The sequence below is a fragment of the Hirundo rustica genome, chromosome 24 (assembly GCF_015227805.2).
Source record: "Hirundo rustica isolate bHirRus1 chromosome 24, bHirRus1.pri.v3, whole genome shotgun sequence".
NCBI classification, from domain to species: domain Eukaryota; kingdom Metazoa; phylum Chordata; class Aves; order Passeriformes; family Hirundinidae; genus Hirundo; species Hirundo rustica.
In genome coordinates this window covers 1,481,748-1,499,824 of record NC_053473.1, presented here as the reverse complement: position 1 = coordinate 1,499,824, position 18,077 = coordinate 1,481,748, and the positions used below count along the sequence as shown (strand labels likewise).

Below are 18,077 nucleotides of genomic sequence, written 5' to 3'. Positions count from 1 at the left end.
GACACAAGCTGCACTAAGATTCAGCAGTGCATCTGCTCCCACCCTCCAGTTCACCTTTACTGCTTTTTCTTGCCAGTCTCAGGACTTTGGGACCAGCTTGTCCCCAGGGCAGTGGGGCAGATGTTTTGCCGTGTGGTTTAGTGATATGGTGGCATTTGGTCACAGGTTGGACTCGATGATCTTGGAGGACCTTAACGACTCTATGATTCTTTACATGGTTTGGTGTTACCCTCACTGAAACGTGGCTTCCAAGGGGAGAGGCAGCCTGGCCAGTGGTGTCCCAGTAGTGCTCTGTCCCAGTTCTTCCCCATCTCAGCAGCTTCTGCCCCCACCCTGTAGCACTTACCCACAGTGACCATCCAGCCTGTCAGAGCCCTCCTCTGATTTCCTGCCAGCCAGAGAATTACAGGATCAGCTGTGTGCTGCCAGACCCTCTCTGCGGCAAAACCTTGTTGGATTATGCTTTTTACTGATGTAGAGATGGGGTAACTGAGAGGCGTTTCAAAAACTTATTTTATTTTTTGTTATATGTGAGACATATAGACATATAGGGTGAGACAATATAGATGTTACAATTCATGCTATTATAAACAGAAGTTAACTATTTTTTAATTACAATACATTATAAGCATTTCTTGCTCTATCAGCTTTTGCCACACAATGCTGTAAATGCCTTAAAGCCAGTCATCTAAAATGACCCCTCGTGGGTCCAACTACAATGCATCTTTCATAGTTCTATTTCTCTAAAGTATCTAATCTTATTTACAAAACCATCCTTTAAAACTTATTTCTAGTTCCATTTCTCTCTCAACAATGTCTATCCTACTCTATAGCATTTCTAAATCAACATTTCTTATCTCAGTGTTTACATACAGATACATACTATGTAAAACTTCTGTGAAACTTCAAAAATTCTTTACAACTCCACTTCCCACATTACCCCCTGGCCAGTTTCAGGCTATGGAGCTCCTGCCCACCACCACGGGCTCAGCCATCGGCTCTCTGTGGTCTGGGGTCAGTGGAGCAGGGCTGGAGACAACGGGCACCAGCTGCAGGGATCCCTGGACAGCCCTGAGGGATGTGTGCAGTGAAAAGAAACAGGACAGAGGTGGCTGCTCTGGGTCAGATGTGCAAGGGGCTCTTGCACAAATTAGTAGTGAGCACCACAGAAAGAGTGCACGAGGGCTTTCAGCTCTCCAGCAGAGGTGGAACTGCCTAATTCAAATGCTGCCTTTCCTTAGACTTCCAGCTGATACTTTTCCAGAATATATGGGGCCAAATCTACTTTGTGCAGACCTCATGCAATCAAAGAGAGGATGTGGGTGACAGTGGTTACAGGAGCCCTGTGCAGCTGGAAGCATGTCTGTGGCAGGTGTGTGCAACCCACACCATCTTCCCCTCAGCCTGCTCCTGGAAGGAGAACCAGAGCTCTCAGCAGATTCTCTGAACTGGGCACGGCTACCAAGCTGGTCTGAAAGCCAGTCCCAGCCAGGTACAGGCTCAGGAAGCACTTGGGTCACACAAGGTGCCCAGCACAGCCAGCATGTCAATCTCAGGTGTTTGCTCATGGAAATTCACCAGGAGCCTCTGGGAGCCACAAGAAAACAACTTCCAATAACCTCTGCTTCTGTGTTGCCCTCAACCTGTCTGGACCCACGGGTTGGTCCTGGGAATCAGAGATTTAGACACCCTTGAGCCAGAGCTTGTAGCACTGAACAACCACCCTGAATAGTCACACAGAGATTTATTCTATGTTTATTTGTCTTGTGTCTGTATAGAGACACTCTGTCAAATTCTTTACCAGCAATTTGTACATAAAAGTACATCCTCCTGCTGCACCAAACCAGCACCATGCTCCCTGGCACACCCCTCCTCACTCATCTCCTGCTGTCTGTATGTGTACACTGATCCAGATCCTCCACCTGTGATCTGTCTGCTTGGTCAGTGTCATCTCCACAAGCCTTTGCTCTCCAGGTGGATCAGTTACTCTCCCAGGAACCTTTCCATAGAAATTCATGGCTGCTCCCACCATATGGGCTCCAAGAGTGGTTAGACCGTCATGGTGGTGGCACAGGGTGGGAGCAAATCCCTTTTCTCTGTGCCTTGGTGTGAGCTGCCCACAGGAGCCTGGGGGCTGTGGGCAGGACACGGAGCAGGCAGGGCAGGCTGCCGTGGATAAGCTGCTTTCTGAGCTGCTGTGGGTACCAGAACAGCTCCACTCTGCTGGCAGGAGCCTCTGCCAGGGCGTTTCTGGCTGCCTAGAGCAGCCCTGTGGCTTACAACCGTCCCTGACTTGCTGTCCTGGTTCCATCCAGATCTGGGTTAATTTTTGCAGTATTTGGGAGGGGACACATTTCCAATACTCATTTGCTTTCCAGGACACTTGCAGGGGAATGTCACGGATGCACCAGTTGTATTGATCTGCTGTTTGCTGCTCCTTACCTCGTTCAAAAGGCTTTGGCTGGGCAGCAAAGAGGAAGATGCTCCTGGGTTCACTGTTCTGGGTTAAGGGAATAACTCCACCCACAGGAGGGATTTTGTCCCCAAAAAGCCTGGTGAGTGGGGACCTGAAACACAGCAGAGACGTGGATGGGGACAGGGAACAACCCCACACCCTGGACACAGGAGATTTGAGGCTCTTCTCAGGGATCTAGTGGAGATCATTTAGTTGCCAAAAGTCAAGATGTTGCTGGGCTGTGGCTGCTCCAAAGGACACGGTTGGAAGAAAGGACATATACTTGCAATCTCATTTTTCTTGCTTTAAAAAGGTGTTCCTTGGTCTCATTCATGCCCCAATATTTCTATTTAATTTAAAGGTTCTTTCAGATTTGATGTGTTCACACTAACGAAAATGTTTAGGTTGGCCCAGCTCATCCACTTGCCAACTCTGAATCTTATGGAGTTAGGCTAATGTGTAAAACAGAGATTTAAAGAGGCTGAGAAGACCTACTTTGACATTTTCTGGACAGAAAGTATTTTTCTTTTCAAATGACTTCTGATTAGGATGTCCTTTCTGGGATTCTTTTTTTTAATGTCAACACTGAAGGTGGGGAGAGGTGGGAAACAACATGGATTTTATTATTTTGATCAACCCCAACCAATTCCTTCTGGACTCCTCTTTCATGGGAATCACCAAAAACGTGAACTTGCAGAATGGTAACAGAAAAGAAAAATTGTGACCCTTGCCCAGCATCCAGCTGAAAGCAGGCTGCTGCACTGGCTGCTCTGTCTGGAAGGTGAAGGAGGGAAGGTGAAGGAGGGAATGGCAGGAGGCTCTGCCAGCCTCCCCATCAGTTTGGTGCGTGAGGTTCCCCATCTCCAGCTCTGTGTGATGGGCGCAGAAGCCACCACAGCACTCGTACACCTGCAGGAGATGTCAGTGCCTGTGGTGGCCCTGAGCTGCACCCAGCCAGAAAAGCCACCTGCTCCCTGCCTCCTCACAGCACAAGTGCTTTCTCCTGGGATTGTCACATTCCTCGGGAGCCAGGACAGCTACAGGCAGGAGACAGAGCCCAGGAAAAAAATCTCCATGAGTTCAAGGAGCAACGCTCTCAGGCTCATGGTGAGATTGCTGGAGCTGACCTGTGCAGGCCCAGGAGCTGATTTGATCTTCATGGGTCCCTTCCAACTCAGGATATTTTATGATTCTGTGATTCTACGACACACTAGGCAAAATTCGCAATTTTGCCTATTTGGAAAGCGTGCCCTTATGTTCTGATGCAAGTCTCATTGCTGTCCCCTGGCACAGGGGCTGCTGTTCCTCAGCTCCATCTCCTCCCTCTGGCTGCAGCGTGTTCTGCCAAGTGTCCTGACCTTCCACCTGCCCTGGGCTTCACCCCACACCTTCCTGCCTCCTCTGCCCTTCTCCTGGCAGCCCCTGGGGTGGGACGGGATCTGCTGGCAGCCCTGACCTGGCAGAGGGTTTCTACGAGTGATCTCTTCTGGTTCTCACTCCAGCCATTCCCAGGGGCAGAAATCATCCCTGCCCTGCTCAGCCCCTTCCTGCTCCCACGCTGGAGGGCACCTGGCACAGGGCAGAGCCAGGGCAGGTACGGGACAGGCTGCAGGAGCCAGAGTGTCATCAGAGCTTTGCTTGCCAAGGGTCACAGCCAAAGAGCTGGTGCAGGAATGGACTCAATCTCACCCTGGCAAACTGGCCTTGGCTGAGACTTTATTATTGAGTTATTGTGGAGATCTGGGATCGGGCCTACACACGGGGGATGATCTAAGATGACTGATCTATTTTCAAACGTGGAGAGGTGGGAGTAGAAACACGTTCTGCTCTTGCTCATTGCAGTGATATGGGATTGAAGCAGTGCTGGTGCCTCCAGATATGGTGTGATGCAAATGAGCTCTTACTGCTTTGATCTCTTTATCTTTCCTTTCTCCTTCTCTTTATGGAGACTACCTTTAGTGTAGTTTTCAACCTGCAGGCTTTTAGGAAGAATTTCAGCTGGTTCTATGGCTCCAGCTACCATTCTATCCCCAGCCCCAGCTTTGCCCCAGGCAATTCAGGCATTTTGTGGTGACCTTGGAGATTTCAAGATAAAGAGGAAAGGAGATAGTGAGAACCTTTATGAATCACTCTAGTATAATCTGAAGTATTTCTGAGACCATCATTTATTGCCTTTGGGCTTCTTTTCTGGTGGTATAACTGTGCATTTTTACTGGATGCTGATGAGAGTGGCCAGCAGAGAGGCACAGACAGTGCTCAGCACCCAGGGGTTTCAGGGTGTTTCATGCCTTACAAGAACAGGCCTAGTGCTGGGCCCTTCCAGGATAAGGATGGGAATTTTGGTCTGGTTTGTTCATTTCCTCTAGAAATCAGACTTAATGCTGTAATTGCGCAACTAATTAATCAAAAGGATACCAGGTCATTAGCTTCTCCTCACAATCACAAAAGTTTCTGCTCAGCTGCCTGAGTGTAAGGAAGGAGTCTTGTGCGGTCTGGGAAGCCACATGCTCAGCACCAAAAATGAGAGGAGCTAGGCTGAGCCTGGGCAGGGAAGAGAGCACATTAATATTCTGAACATCTTGAAAAGTATGAACATATTCATACAGCAGAGCAATTTAGAGGCTGAGAAGACAGTCACTATCTGGGATTCTTAGCAGCTTCCCATAGGCTCAGACCAGGATTTCAGTCATATTTGTCGTTTGGGGTGACTTTGCCTTCTTACAAACAGGGAGCGAGAGGTCCTTTTCCCAAAATACTGAAAGTCTTGTCCAGGGTCTCAGGCCACATCTGTCCTCATTTCCAGCTGTAGCCACAGCCTTGGATTTCACTGAGGTACATGGGAAGCCAAAAGCCCCTGGAGTACCCCACTGGGGGTCCCTGAAGGTCCAGGAACAACAACCTGAGCTTGCAGAAACTTTGCAGAACAAATTTCTTGAAGGCAGCTGCCAGAGCAGGACACGGGCTTCTTGGTCTGCTGAGTGACAGAGGGACCCATGGAGAGCACCTCAGGGGACTGAAGCTAAGGACCAGACTTTCTGCCTCTTTGGAGTAGACAGAGGTGGTTGGGGAATGTCTTCTGTGAGCCACAGGAAGGAGTTGCTCTTTCTGTAGGACATCTGTCCTGTGATGAGAAGGGAGCACCTCTCTGCCAGCTGTGCACAATTCTCTACGGCAGATGCACATCTGGCTCTGAGGTCTCTCTAACTGGCCTCAGCCAAACCCTCCCCCTGCAGTTTCCCCTTCAAGCCCTCCTGGCTGAGCAGCCCTGGTCCTGTTGTGTTACTCTAGGGGGAATTTACTCTGTGTTGCTTTAGGTCTGTTGGCTTCTGTTTGCACTAATTCCCATTGCAGTGCATCTCTGGGGAAACACTTTGTGCCTGGGAAGACACACATCAGGAGCTTTGGGGCTCATGGGCAGGAATCATCTTCCCCGCAATTTTTTGGGCAGCTTTTAGATGCCTTGAGTTTGTGAGAGAGGCAGCAATCCTGCTGTCCCTAGAGGAACATCCTGGGGATGTTGCTTGGGCCTGTCTCAGGCGAGGGTTTCAGGATGTCCTTTGTGCAGCCTCCTTACAGCAGCATAAAAATCCTGCCCTTTTGGCCCAGAGCACGCACAAACTCCACAAAGCCCTGCAGGTGCCCTCTCTGCCTTCTCCCAGCGGGGCTGCACGCTCCCCACGGTGACAGCCACAGCTCCACAGCCTGCCCCAGCAGGGATGCCAAGGATAAACCCCTTTGATCTTTAAAGCTCATCTCCCCCTGAGCTAAAACTCTGTGGTCACCATCTCACAGCGTGGGTGGAGAGCGTGGCAGGCAGTCCCAGCAGGGAACACGGAGCAGTGTGTGTGTGTGTGTGTGTCGCCTCATTTTTTGGTGAGGAAGATCGGCTAATCAGTGAATAATCAAAGGTTGCTCATGAAAGGAGGTGACATCAAAGCAAATAATTTAAGGAACCCCTCGAGGGCCAGAGGAGTTGTAAGGTCTGAGGCTGAATCACATGAGCTCAGCTTCCATGAACTGTGTCTCAGTTTTCCTGCAGGTACAAGTTAGAAATGCTTACGATAAATGTTTAGAATTAGTTGGGGAAGGGGGGAAAGTTAAATCACACTAATTATAGCCATGATGGCTTTGGTGCAGTGCCATTTGAAAGCACAGGTATTTTCTACACCTAATGCAAGAGGCATTAAAAGGCATTGCTTCTTGGGTAAGCAGGGTGATACGCGAGCAGAGTTTCAGTTTTGGGAGTAGTAGAGTAGTTCACTCTACTGGCAGCATTCCAGACCACAGCCATAAAGGATGGGTTGACAGCAAAAGGATTCCTGCTTTTATTTGGTATTTTGTAGAGAGGGCAGGCAGGCCAGTCACTGGGGAAGGAGGAACAGGGGAGCTCTGGGACAGGAGAGGGATGCCTCTGCCCAGAGCACCACTGCTGAGAGGTATCATGAGCTCAAAGGCAAGAATCTGGACAGTTCCTCTGCAGGTCCTACACTGCAAGCCTGGGTGAAGCTGCAGCAACTCATTTCTTCTCATACCTTTCTAATTTCTTTTAAAGTGTAAAAGACTTTGGGGTTTGAATCATATTCTTTGTGCACTTCTGCACTGCTCTGGTACAGACCCCACCTTTGGAATGGTTTCTCCAGTGCAAATGACAACAGCCATGCATAAACATGAGTGACCCAGTACTTGTCTGGCTTCCCTGGATGCTCAGTCACTCAGAAGAGAACCCTAGCTCGGGAAGTCCAAGTCACTGACACAGCTGAGAAAGGTCAGGGGAGCTCCTAACCCATTCAGGCCATGGATCCCTATTTATTCTGCTAGATGCTGCAGGAAAAAAAAAAAAAAATAATCCAACAAAGTTCAAACACCATGGGTTCCTTTTAAACTAACTGAATGTGGCTGACTGAAGTAACCACCCCCAAACACTTGAAGAGATAAACAGCTTCTCTGATTGCTCTGACAGGAAGCATTTCCACCCTTGCATGTGCTGGGGATGTACATAACATAAGAAACCTTACTAAGAGGAAAAGCACGAGCTTGGGAAAACACAGCAACAAGTCAACAACATCTTTAAATGAGTAATAAGTCAAATATTTACTCCCACAACACTTCAGGCAAGAATCCTGTGCCTCAGCTTTCACACAAGCATGGACAGCCTGTGGAGAAACATCTCGTACTCTTGTGGCTAGAAAAATCACCGGGTCCAGGGCTGTGCCTGGGAAGTTTATTTCCAGCCCTTGGAGGAATTTGTTCTTCCTTCACACCATTTGTCCTTGCACATTCCATGCTGTCCTCACACCATGGCCAGGCCAGGAATTCCACCACACCAAGTCGGGTGTGACATCCCCTGCTCTGTAGGCTGCCTGCCGGATGTCACACTGGAGAGTTAATGGCAAAACTGAGTCCCTGGAACCTTTGCCAGCTGGAAAACCACTGCCAGGATTTGCTCTTTTTGGGGGTGCCCTTTTCAGGGTTGTCAGCGTAGATGTATTACACTCAAGTGCTGCAGGACTGCAAACCACCAGAGTGTTCAAACAGCCAAAACATCCGTGACTTTTAAATAAAATTAATCGAATTATTTTCTATGTAACAACCTTGAAAACACAGGCTGGGCTTTTCTGCACTGCCCAGAGAGGTGGTGGGAGAGAGTCCCTTGTCTCAGACCTGCCCATGGCCGGGAGCCCCAGGGCTGCAGGAGGGTGGAGGGAGGGAAGGGGGATTTTAAAGAAAAGCCACAAGCTGTGGAGCTGTGAAGCTGCCAGAGTGACGGGATAATGGTATCTCTCCTCTGCCTTTTGGGAGATTTTTTCAGAAACCAGTGTATTTTGTTCCTTTTAGGTATGGATCAGGGCAGGAGGAAAAAGTATCCAAGGCCAGGTTGGACTGGGCTCGGAGAAACCTGGGCTAGTGGAAGGTGTCCCAGCCATGGCAGGGGGTGGAACAAGATGAGCTTTGAGATCCCTTCCAACCCAAACCATTCCGGGATTCTAAAAGATATTTGACCTCCCACCTCCTCAGCCCTGCTGGTGTCTGGGGCTGGTGCTGGGGTCTGCACATCCCTGCAGCCTCCACCCACCCAGGTGTCCCGCTGTCCCCACCCTGCCTGGCCACACAAAAGGCGCTTCCACGGGGCTTGGAAAGTGGCTCCTGTAGCGAGCGAGGGGCATTCTCTACACTGCCAGCAGAAGGAATATGCCTCACAGTTTCAAGGAGATCTTGGATGTTTCAGATCTGTGTTTTCTTTCACAGCCTTTCATTCTACATTATTTTTCGTTATTTTCACATTGTTCCACAACATGTCAAAACATCAGACAGATTCATTACAACACAAACAGGAGACACTTTGATGTAGGAAAAAAAGATGTTTTAATGGGTGCTAAGTAGCAACTGCCCTTGGGGGTTTAAAAATAAAAATAGAAGCAGCACAAAATAATATTTTAACCCTTGTATCCCGGGATCACCAAATTATAGAATGCAGCAGCAGAATGCAGTCACAGAACAGTGCAGGCAATAATTTGCTTTTTGCACTCATTCTGAAAACAGAAGTTTGAATTCTCATAGATTTTTGGTGAGTTTTCTATTACTTCTTTGGAGAAGAGAAAGCTATAAAGGAAAAAGGTAAACTTCGCCAGGAGTATTTTCAAAAGGGCTCATGGAACTGTGTGGTTTTGTCACAGGACGCCTCTCCAGAGAACACACAAAGACAGCTTCCAACCTTCCTGACGTGCCACCTGCCTCCACCAATGCCAATTAGAACTGGTTAGAACATGGTGGTTTGGGCTTTTTTGTGGAAAATGGTCAAAATGCAGAAGCCAATGCTCTCCCAGGATGTTCTGCTCTTTACCAGCAAAACTCAGGCATTTTTTTACTCAGGCATTTTGTGAGGAACAAAAAGGCATCTCAGTAAATTTTTCAATGAACTCATTTTTCAGTGAAGCAATTTCCTATCCAGAGCCCAAAGCCAGCTGAGATGCTCCAGATCATTTGATGAGTGACCTGTAGGATCTCAGGTGCTCTGAGCAGATGGAACAGCTCAGAGAGGTCTCTCTTGTATTGCTGGGCTCTCCTGAGGGTCTTTTCTCCTTCATGCTTCTGTCCTTGTCCTTGGCACGTGCCAATTCCAATGCCAAGACATTCCCAGTGACATTGGGAGGACAGGGAACATCCTTCCTTTGGCTCCCAAGTCTGTGAGGTTTGCAGAAGGAAAGAGTAAATAAATTGCCTTTATTTTGTTGTTGGTTCTCCTCATTTTCCCATCACACCCATCAGTCTCTGCTGTTTAGTCCAAGCCCCCAGGAGCTGAGCTGTGCCCTGTCTGTGCACAGGGACAAAGATCAGCCCCTTCTGCCTCACACAGAACTTCCAGCACCCCAGATGACACTGCCCAGTGTTGTTTTTCTCAGTAGGGGATATGCCCCATCTATTCCCATGGGGTTTAACCACACCAGCTTTTAATTCAGCCTCATGTCACCTCTCAGCTTTAAAGGTCAATGCTCCCTTGCTCACCTGGTCTAGGTTGGAGTAGGCAGCATGGCTTTCTCCACGTGCAGCTGCTCATGAGGGCAGGGTTACAGCTACCAGGTGTCAGGCCCCAAGAACAGCCTTGGAGCCTGGAAACATCCTCGTTTTTCCCAAATACCAGCTTGTATATTGAATCTCTGGGGGCAGACTCAGCTACTCTCATGCCCTGAGATGAGGAGCAGCTCACGGTGACTCTGTGAAGTGCAAAGGGCTTCAGACTCAGCACCACCCTGGACCCTCTGGGTACCAGCATACCCTCCTCCAGAGGCTCTATCCGAGCCTCAGCAGAGGAGATGAGCCTGTAGCTGGAGACGGCAGGGTGAGACAAGCACAATCATCCAGGTTCCTTCCACCTCCTAACCTCAGTTTGTCACGCACAGAGCCAACCCCTGCCCCTCAGCGTGGTTCTCTTGTTTGTACAGCGTAGAGAAAGCCATTCCAGTGGGATGTACCCCTTCTCTCATGGGCTGCTGTCTCCTCAAAAGCAGAAGTCTGTCCACACACTGGGAAAGTTCCCTGTGGGGGCTGGCATGGCCATGGTGACAGAGAGATCCTCTTGGGCCCAAGGACACACTGTCCTATTCCAGTGTCTTGAGGCTCCCTGATCACTCCCCAAAAACTGTGAGACAGCAATACTGCTTGTGCCGTTGGGAAATGTCCTAACTTGCCTCATCACTTGGAGCAGCTCAGGCAGACCGCCCTGAAGGAGCCAGCTCTCTCTGGCTACTCCTCTCCATCCCTCTGCAGGCAGAGCCTGCGCTGTGATCAGATGCTAATGCTGAAACGCTGCTCGCAGAGGCTTCTCACCTCTCACTCAGCAGAGAGGGGACTGAGCCTGGCACTGAGGTTTATTCCAGGCAAACCACACCATGACTGATCAGAAACCTCTGTCTTTCCTTCCTGCCAGAGACCTGAGCATGAACAACATCAGCCAGCTGCAGCCCAGCGCGCTCCGGCACCTGCGCTTCCTGGAGGAGCTGTGAGTACGGGGCAGGGCGTGGTGGGGGTGCTGGGGGACACCTCAGAGGGTTTTGTAGCACTGGCCGCAGCCCCCAGTGCTGTTCCTGCAGCTGCAGGCTGAGATGGAAGCAGACTGCGTGCTGGGACAGGGTTTATTTGCTGCTCCAGCTTAGGGGTTTCACTGAGGTCGTCACCTTCAGGCTGAGGTGATGCATGTGCCAAAAGCCAAAATAAGAGGACCTAATCTCCCATTCAAAGATCAACACTGTGCTCCGGAGCAGAGCCAGCAAACAGAGAGCTTCATTCACCCTACAGCAGACAGGGTTCCCCTCACCGCCTCCTGCAGCCCAGAGACAAATTAACCCTGGGTGCTTTGCAGCTCGGATGGAACCCACCCCAGAAAACTGAAGTCCCAAAAGTTTTCCCCGGAGGCTGAGGTGTCCCACCGCGCACCAGTGTGCACTCAGGTCTGAGCAGACACACTCAGACACAGCAGCAATCTCAGTCCTGGGATCAGCATGTGGCTGTGTGTCAGTGAAGGAGTGGCCCCACTTCTGAAAGTGTGAAAATTAACCAGCAGCACAAGAAACCACTGGAATCCTTTGTGAGCCCCAAAAATGGGAGCCCAGGGGGCAGAATGTTGAGGTTGACCATTTCTGCATGAGTAAATTGCACCTGTATGGTCTTACTCCACTTGACCATGAGAAATACCTCCAGGTGTTATTCTCATGCTGTTGGTACTTTCAACACAACAGCTTCTGTTGGAAAACACAATTTCTTCAAAACACTGTTATTGCATTCATGAAATACTAATATTAATGCTGCATTTGATGTGTGTTGTAAACTTACTGTGTATATAACTGTTACTGCAACTTAATCTGCCCAAATTAAACACTTTCACTTCTCTGAATCAGATCTTGCTGCCACCACAAGGCACAACACTGGCATTTCATAAATTCTGACATTTTGGTATTTTCCAAAATGTCAGAATTAGAGACATCACCCCAACACCCTGTGAGGGTGGGGAGGACGTGGCACAGGGTGCCCAGAGAAGCTGTGGCTGCTCCATCCCTGGAAGTGTCCCAGGCCAGGTTGGACAGGGCTTGGAGCAGCCTGGGATAGTGGAAGATGTCCCTCCCCATGGCAGGGGCTGGAATGAGATGAACTTTAAGGTCCCTCCAAATCCAAATCATTGCAGGATTCTGTGATTTTATATTACAGGGTTTTTACCTCAAATGGTCTTGTAACTGATCATCCTCTGTGTTTTAAATTCATTAGAGTTGTAAGGACCCCAGCCACCCAAGCCCCCCTCTCCAGCAGGCTTTTACAGGCTGACAATTTTTGATCCTGTTTTGGCTTTGGAGCCAGAGCTGCCCATAGAAACTGGGCTCTTCACCACTTTGCTCCCATCTTGCAGCCTTTCTCTTTTCATTTTATCAACATCCATGTCAAAGTGGGGACACCCAGCACCTTCACTGGGGGTGCTGAGGCTTTTCACACACACACAGACTCTGCTGGGTACAATTAGCAGTTGTCTTGCTGCAAGCAACCGTGTCCGGATTACGTCATGTGCAAACAGAGCAGTCTCAACCAGCAACGAATAAATATTCATAGGCTCCAAAAGAGCCAGCTTCCCACAGCCAAAAATAATTATGAATGAAGCAGGCGAAGGGGAAAAATTTAAAGAGGAAAATCTGAAAAAGTAATTGGAAGTTGTTAGATAGGATTTTACGAGAGGTTCGATGTGTCACAAGTCCTCCTTTGGAAAGGCCTAACATCACAGTTAGGGGAAGAAATGCAAATTGCAGCATCGTATATCTATGCATAGCAAAGTCCCTGCTTGAATTTGATAGCAGTAAGATAGTAATGCTATTTATGGAAATCAAGTAATTTATATGAAATCAAGCAAGGAAGGATTTTATATATCACGGCAAATTAAAAGTGATTGTTTCCACAACAACAGCTAGACAGGGACAGTTTGTACAGCACTCATAGGGCTGTCATTGATCAATAATGCAACTTGCCTGGCATTTCCCCTGCTCTTTTCATTTGTATCTTCACCAAATTTTCATCCCACAACATTACATCAGCACCATGACATTCAGGCTGGGATCACCCTCTGTGCCAGGACACGCATAAGAGTCAAGCAAACAAATCCTGCTTGTTTAGACATTCTCAAGGGAAGTTTGTTCAGGTTTCACAGCTCAGCTCTCTGCTGATTTCATCTACCTGGGACACATTCCCAGTGTCTGCCAGGGTGACATGAGACCAAGCCCTTTGTCTTCATCCCCACGGCAGAACTGCCCGTGCTGGGACATGCCAAGTGAGTGAAGAGTAGAAACCCCTGCTGAGCAGTGAGGGACAGTCCAGGTAGCCCAAATCCAGGGACCCCAGTGTGATGTCTCCTGGGGAGGAGGAAGACCTGCCTGCCTGCCCTCCTGCCTGTCCCCCTCCCTGCAGGGAAGTACTGACAATGAACAGGACTCTGCTGCAGCTCATCCTTGCTGCAAGCGCCTGTCTTCGGTTAGGTAGAAAGCCTTCAGCAGGTTCCTCATCCCCAGGGATTTTGGGTGGCATTATGGCCCCAGTCTGCCTTCTACACAGAATCACAAAGTCACAGGACAGTCTGAGTTGGAAGGGACCCACAAAGTTCATCAAGTCCAGCTCCCAGCTGTACAGCACCATCCCCAAGAGTCACCTTGGTCCCAAGCACATTGTCCAAATCCTTTCCGAGCTCTGTCAGGCTTGGGGCCATGACCAATCCTGTCCCCTGACACAATATCAGGCCAATCCCTTGGGTCCTGTCCCTGGTCACAGACATCACTGCTGCCACTCATCTTCCTCTCCAAGGGCTGAACAGAACAAGGGCCCTCAGCTGCTCCTCACACAGCTTCCCCTCAAGGCCCCTCCCCATCTTCACTGCCCTCTTTTGGATGCTCTCTAATAGTTTAATATCTACAATCTTATGTTCCTTATTACATACTGGATAAACCAGGTGAGTAACAGGCTGGAGCAACTGAAGACAAAATTTACAAAATTCAGTTCAAGGTGAACCAAAACTGATGTTCTGGGGGTTTGGTCAACCCCCAAATTTTCTTTTAACCTGAGAGAGAAAAAATAGTTTCATCTTCAGGTTACTTCTTAATATTTAGTCTTTTACTTTGGGTAAATCCCTAAAAGAAAATGGCATTTCAAATTATTTGCTTGATTGCTGAAGATGCCTTAGGTGCTTGAACCTTATGAAAAAAATTAGAGGCTCCTCAGCAAAAAATTTGCCAATTTCAACCCAGATTTTCCAATCTCCTTTTCAAGATTCTATGAAATTATCTAATGTTCAGAAACATCCCAGGAACTCTTGATATGCCTTGTCCTTGATCTATAACCCTTGTCTTCTTCAACAGTCAGAGAAAGCCCAGGTTCCTCTGGCTCCTCCTCACGGTTCTCCCCTCCTGCTCTCACTCATGATTCTCTGATTTTATCTTCTCTCTCATTAGATTTAGTCCCAGTAGCTCAGGGTTTTGTGGATGAGGGCTGGTGTTTCACACCTTTCACGATTCCTCTCTTTCTGTTCCTCTATTTTAGCATCATCCCAGGCTCCTCATGAAAGTGAAGTTTCACACAAGTCAGAGATCAGCTGAACTCATGGCTGAGCTTGTGCATGGAGCTGGGATTCAGCTCAGGAAAAGGAATAACAGGAAAGGGGAAGACAGCTGCAAAAATGGGTGGATGAAGCACATATGTCCCCTGGACAACAAGGACAAATGTGCCCGGTTTCCCTGCTGTGGAGCCCTGCAAATCCAGGTTGCTGGGCCCACTGAGTACATAAGTCCTCTGCACACACCCACACTGTGAGGAAAAAGCAAGAGCAGGGTGGCCCCTGAGGGTCCTGAGGACAGCAGAGCAATCACCCAAGCCACCCACGACACCCAGGCAGGCTGTGTCCTGCAGGGTGTTTCTGCACTGGCTCCTCTCTGCTCTGGACACCAAAGGTGTCCCCAAGGGATCGGAGGGGATGCTGTGCTTAGGGCACACATGGGGGTACAGGGGCTGCTCCAGCTCACACTCTGTGTGGTCTGGTGAAGTTATTTCCACTGCCAGTGCCTCATCTGTCCAGCAATGAGAGCAGGCCCTCAGGTGTGCCCTGCTGGCCGTTTGTTTTTACCAAGGGCTGCCCAGGAAGGGGTTGTGGGTGCAATTCGTTCTCGTGCTCAGGGGATGCCCAGAGATCAGATTCTCCAGACCCAGCTGCCTTCAAAGAGGCAATGGAAGAGGGTCCCTCGGTGGCTGTGCTCCCCTCTGACCCCCTCCACCTCCAGAGACAGGAGCAGGTCCCAGCCCAGGCACTCGCCCGACTTTCCCCCCAACAAAAACCTGCAGAGATAGAGGTGCTCAGAGCTGGGCCTCACACAGGCAGGGAGCAGCCCAGAGTTTAGTATGTCTCCTCTTTGTTTCTTTCCTTTTTTTCCTTCTTCTTTTCTTTCTCTCTTTTTGGCAGCAGGAAGATTGTTTAAAGTTGCTAATAAATTCCAGTTAATGAAGCCTGAAAAGCCAGAGCTGGGAGCCAAGAGAAACAAGAGCAATCAGTACAGAAGGAATAGAAAGAGATCTTGAAAGCCAGCCTGGGAATAATAACATGTTGAAATGTGTTCGCCGGCAAGGGCTTTGTTACCGCGCTTTGAATCCAAGCACGAGCGCTCGGTGCCAAGAAGAGAAACTGCAGCCAAAGGCAGGTGTTCATTGCCATTCACCTCCTGCTTCGGGGCACAGCGGCAAGATCAGACCCCTTCCCAGCCACTGGCTCTTTCACCTGCCTCTTCTCGGGCCCCGGGGGCAGAGGGACTCACCGTCACGGGGAGTGCCGTGGAGGCAGCGCAGCACCACACGCTCAGCACCCCCTCTGCCCTTCTGTGCCAGGCCCAGGGACCAAGGAGCAGCACAAAAGCTGAATGAAATAAAATGCAGGCATGTGTGAAGGCAGCAGCACTCTTGTCCTCCCTTGCACCTGTGAGGGAACCCCCTTCTCACTCCTCTTCCCATGTGGGCCCAGAGACCAATGGAGCCATCACAGCCTTTGGGGCACCAATGCTGCCCTTGGGGGCCCTTGGCTGCTGTTAGAGCCCCCCCTCACCCTCATCAGCTCCCAGGCATCTGAAACATCCATTCTGGGGGGGTTGTCCAGCACAGGGTCTCACTCCAAGGCAATGTCACTCTTGCAGGGATGCTGGCAGTGGGGCATGACTCCTTCAGGGGTGATAGCCCTTCCCTGGAAGGGGGGTGGCATTTCTGGGCAATGCTCACATGTGCTGGCACTGTGGGCATTGTGGTGAGAGGCTGTCTCTGGAGCAGTGCAGTAAGGTGTCTGAAGCAGGGGACCCCTGAGACAGCAGCTTTGGTGGGTTTCCATGACACATCAGGCTGGAGAGGTCTCTTATGGAGACATAAACGCTTGTAAGGCCATGACCTTGCTTTGCCATGCTGAGATTTGGAGGCAGAATCACTGCTCCCTTGGTGGTCACCTTGCACAGCCCTTCATTTCCAGGTATCTGTAATTAAAGAGCTGCAGCTCTGAATTCTTGGGCTCTGTGGTTCCCCCTGGATTCTGCACAGCTCCTGTGCAGAGGAGGCACCAGGGTACAACTCCTTGGCAACAAGGAGACCAGCTCTGGTTCATCCAGGGCTTTCTGTCCCCCTGGCTGGCACCAGTCCTTGGCAGAGGATGGTGCTGCTCATCAATTCAGTGGGTGAGCAAAAGCACAAAGAGAGTTAAAGGGTAGTTCCTCTGACAAAGCCTTGCAAAGGTCATCCCTGTGCGTGGTGTGAGGACTGTCCTCAGCAATGGCTAAGGTGCAGGTGAGGACAGGAGAGAAAGGCTTCTAAGGGGTTGTCCATCATGAACATTGACCGATGAGGCCAAGATATTGCAGCTGCCCAAATCAGATTCAAAATGTTTTGAAAATTTAGTGATTTCCACTCTATTTCTACTCCATTTAGACCAGGGAGAGTGGTCAGCAACCAAAAAATCCTTGCTAGTTGGGGTAGCTAATCCCAGTTTTCCTGAAAACTGCTTTCCATATGACTAACTCTGTTCTGGGTTACCCCAAAGGGGCACCAAAAGTAGAGTCAAAAGCCAAAACTGCTCTGAAGGTTTGGAGGGAACAAACTGAAAACCTCTGCAGATTATGATATAAAGAGATGGAGTGAAGGTGTTCGGTGTCCTGTTCATTAAGGAGCTGTGTCTTACTAATATTACCTGGCAAATGAATCCCAACTGGCTTGCACATGAACATTTGTGTGGGTTGAAAACTGGCTTGAGGACCATAAACAAAAGAACAAATGCGATCAATCTATCGAGTTGGAACAGGCATTCGAGGGGGGTACAGCGAGCAGAGCTAGAAACAGGCACAGTCTTCTCCTCGGGGATGCAGTGAGACAACAAAGACCACATTAGAGGCATCTTCAGGAGATACCAAACTAGGACCAGCTGCAGATTCCTGTGTGAGAAGGAAGAGTCCAGGCCTGGCCCTTTTCTCAAATGCACCGTGTTTTCACTTGTTGACTTAATTGGCTTCATTCCTGCTTTGCACCAGCACAAGAACAAACTCGGGCATGACACGGGGCCTGTGGTCCCCTGTGTGCCCCGGGGAAGGCCCAGGCTTGGCGTGATGACACTGTTTAGGCAAGAGCATGGAGCGTCTGGGCACACTGCCTCGAGAGCGTGAGCGCTTGAGAAACCAACCCGAGCGGATCAAAGGGGCGGCCGACACGCTCAATAAAAGTTTGGCAAGGGGAGAATTTCACTGGGATATGGACACACATGTTTGTCCTGTCCTGCCAATGGGCAACGTTCCTGCCTCCTAATGTGAGTGATAAGAGCATCACCGAGCTGCCTGAGCACCTGACATGAGCGATCTTGCCCAGCACAGCCTTCGGGCGTGCCATGGAAGTTGTAGCATGACCAAGGAGCCCAAGATACAGGAGGGTTGAGCCTGTGGTAACTGAACAGCAGCAACCATATGGTGGTAAACCATGAGTTTGTTCCAACTTGGAGTGTATTGGGAATGCAGATCAAAGCCTGGAGGAATGTTCCCAGAAATCACGGGAGTGGTGGAAGAGGGGGAGGGGGCAGAATCTAAAATCCACCACG

The 18,077-nt window shown here is 49.6% G+C and overlaps 1 protein-coding gene across 1 annotated transcript in view; it reads left to right on the top strand.

The window, feature by feature from the left end:
* LGR6 (leucine rich repeat containing G protein-coupled receptor 6) overlaps positions 1-18,077 on the top strand; it is a 150,064-nt gene that overhangs the window by 44,360 nt on the left and 87,627 nt on the right. The window contains exon 2 of the mRNA XM_040085532.2: positions 10,881-10,952. Coding sequence (XP_039941466.1) covers positions 10,881-10,952 — 72 coding nt within the window. The remainder of the gene's footprint in view (positions 1-10,880; positions 10,953-18,077) is intronic.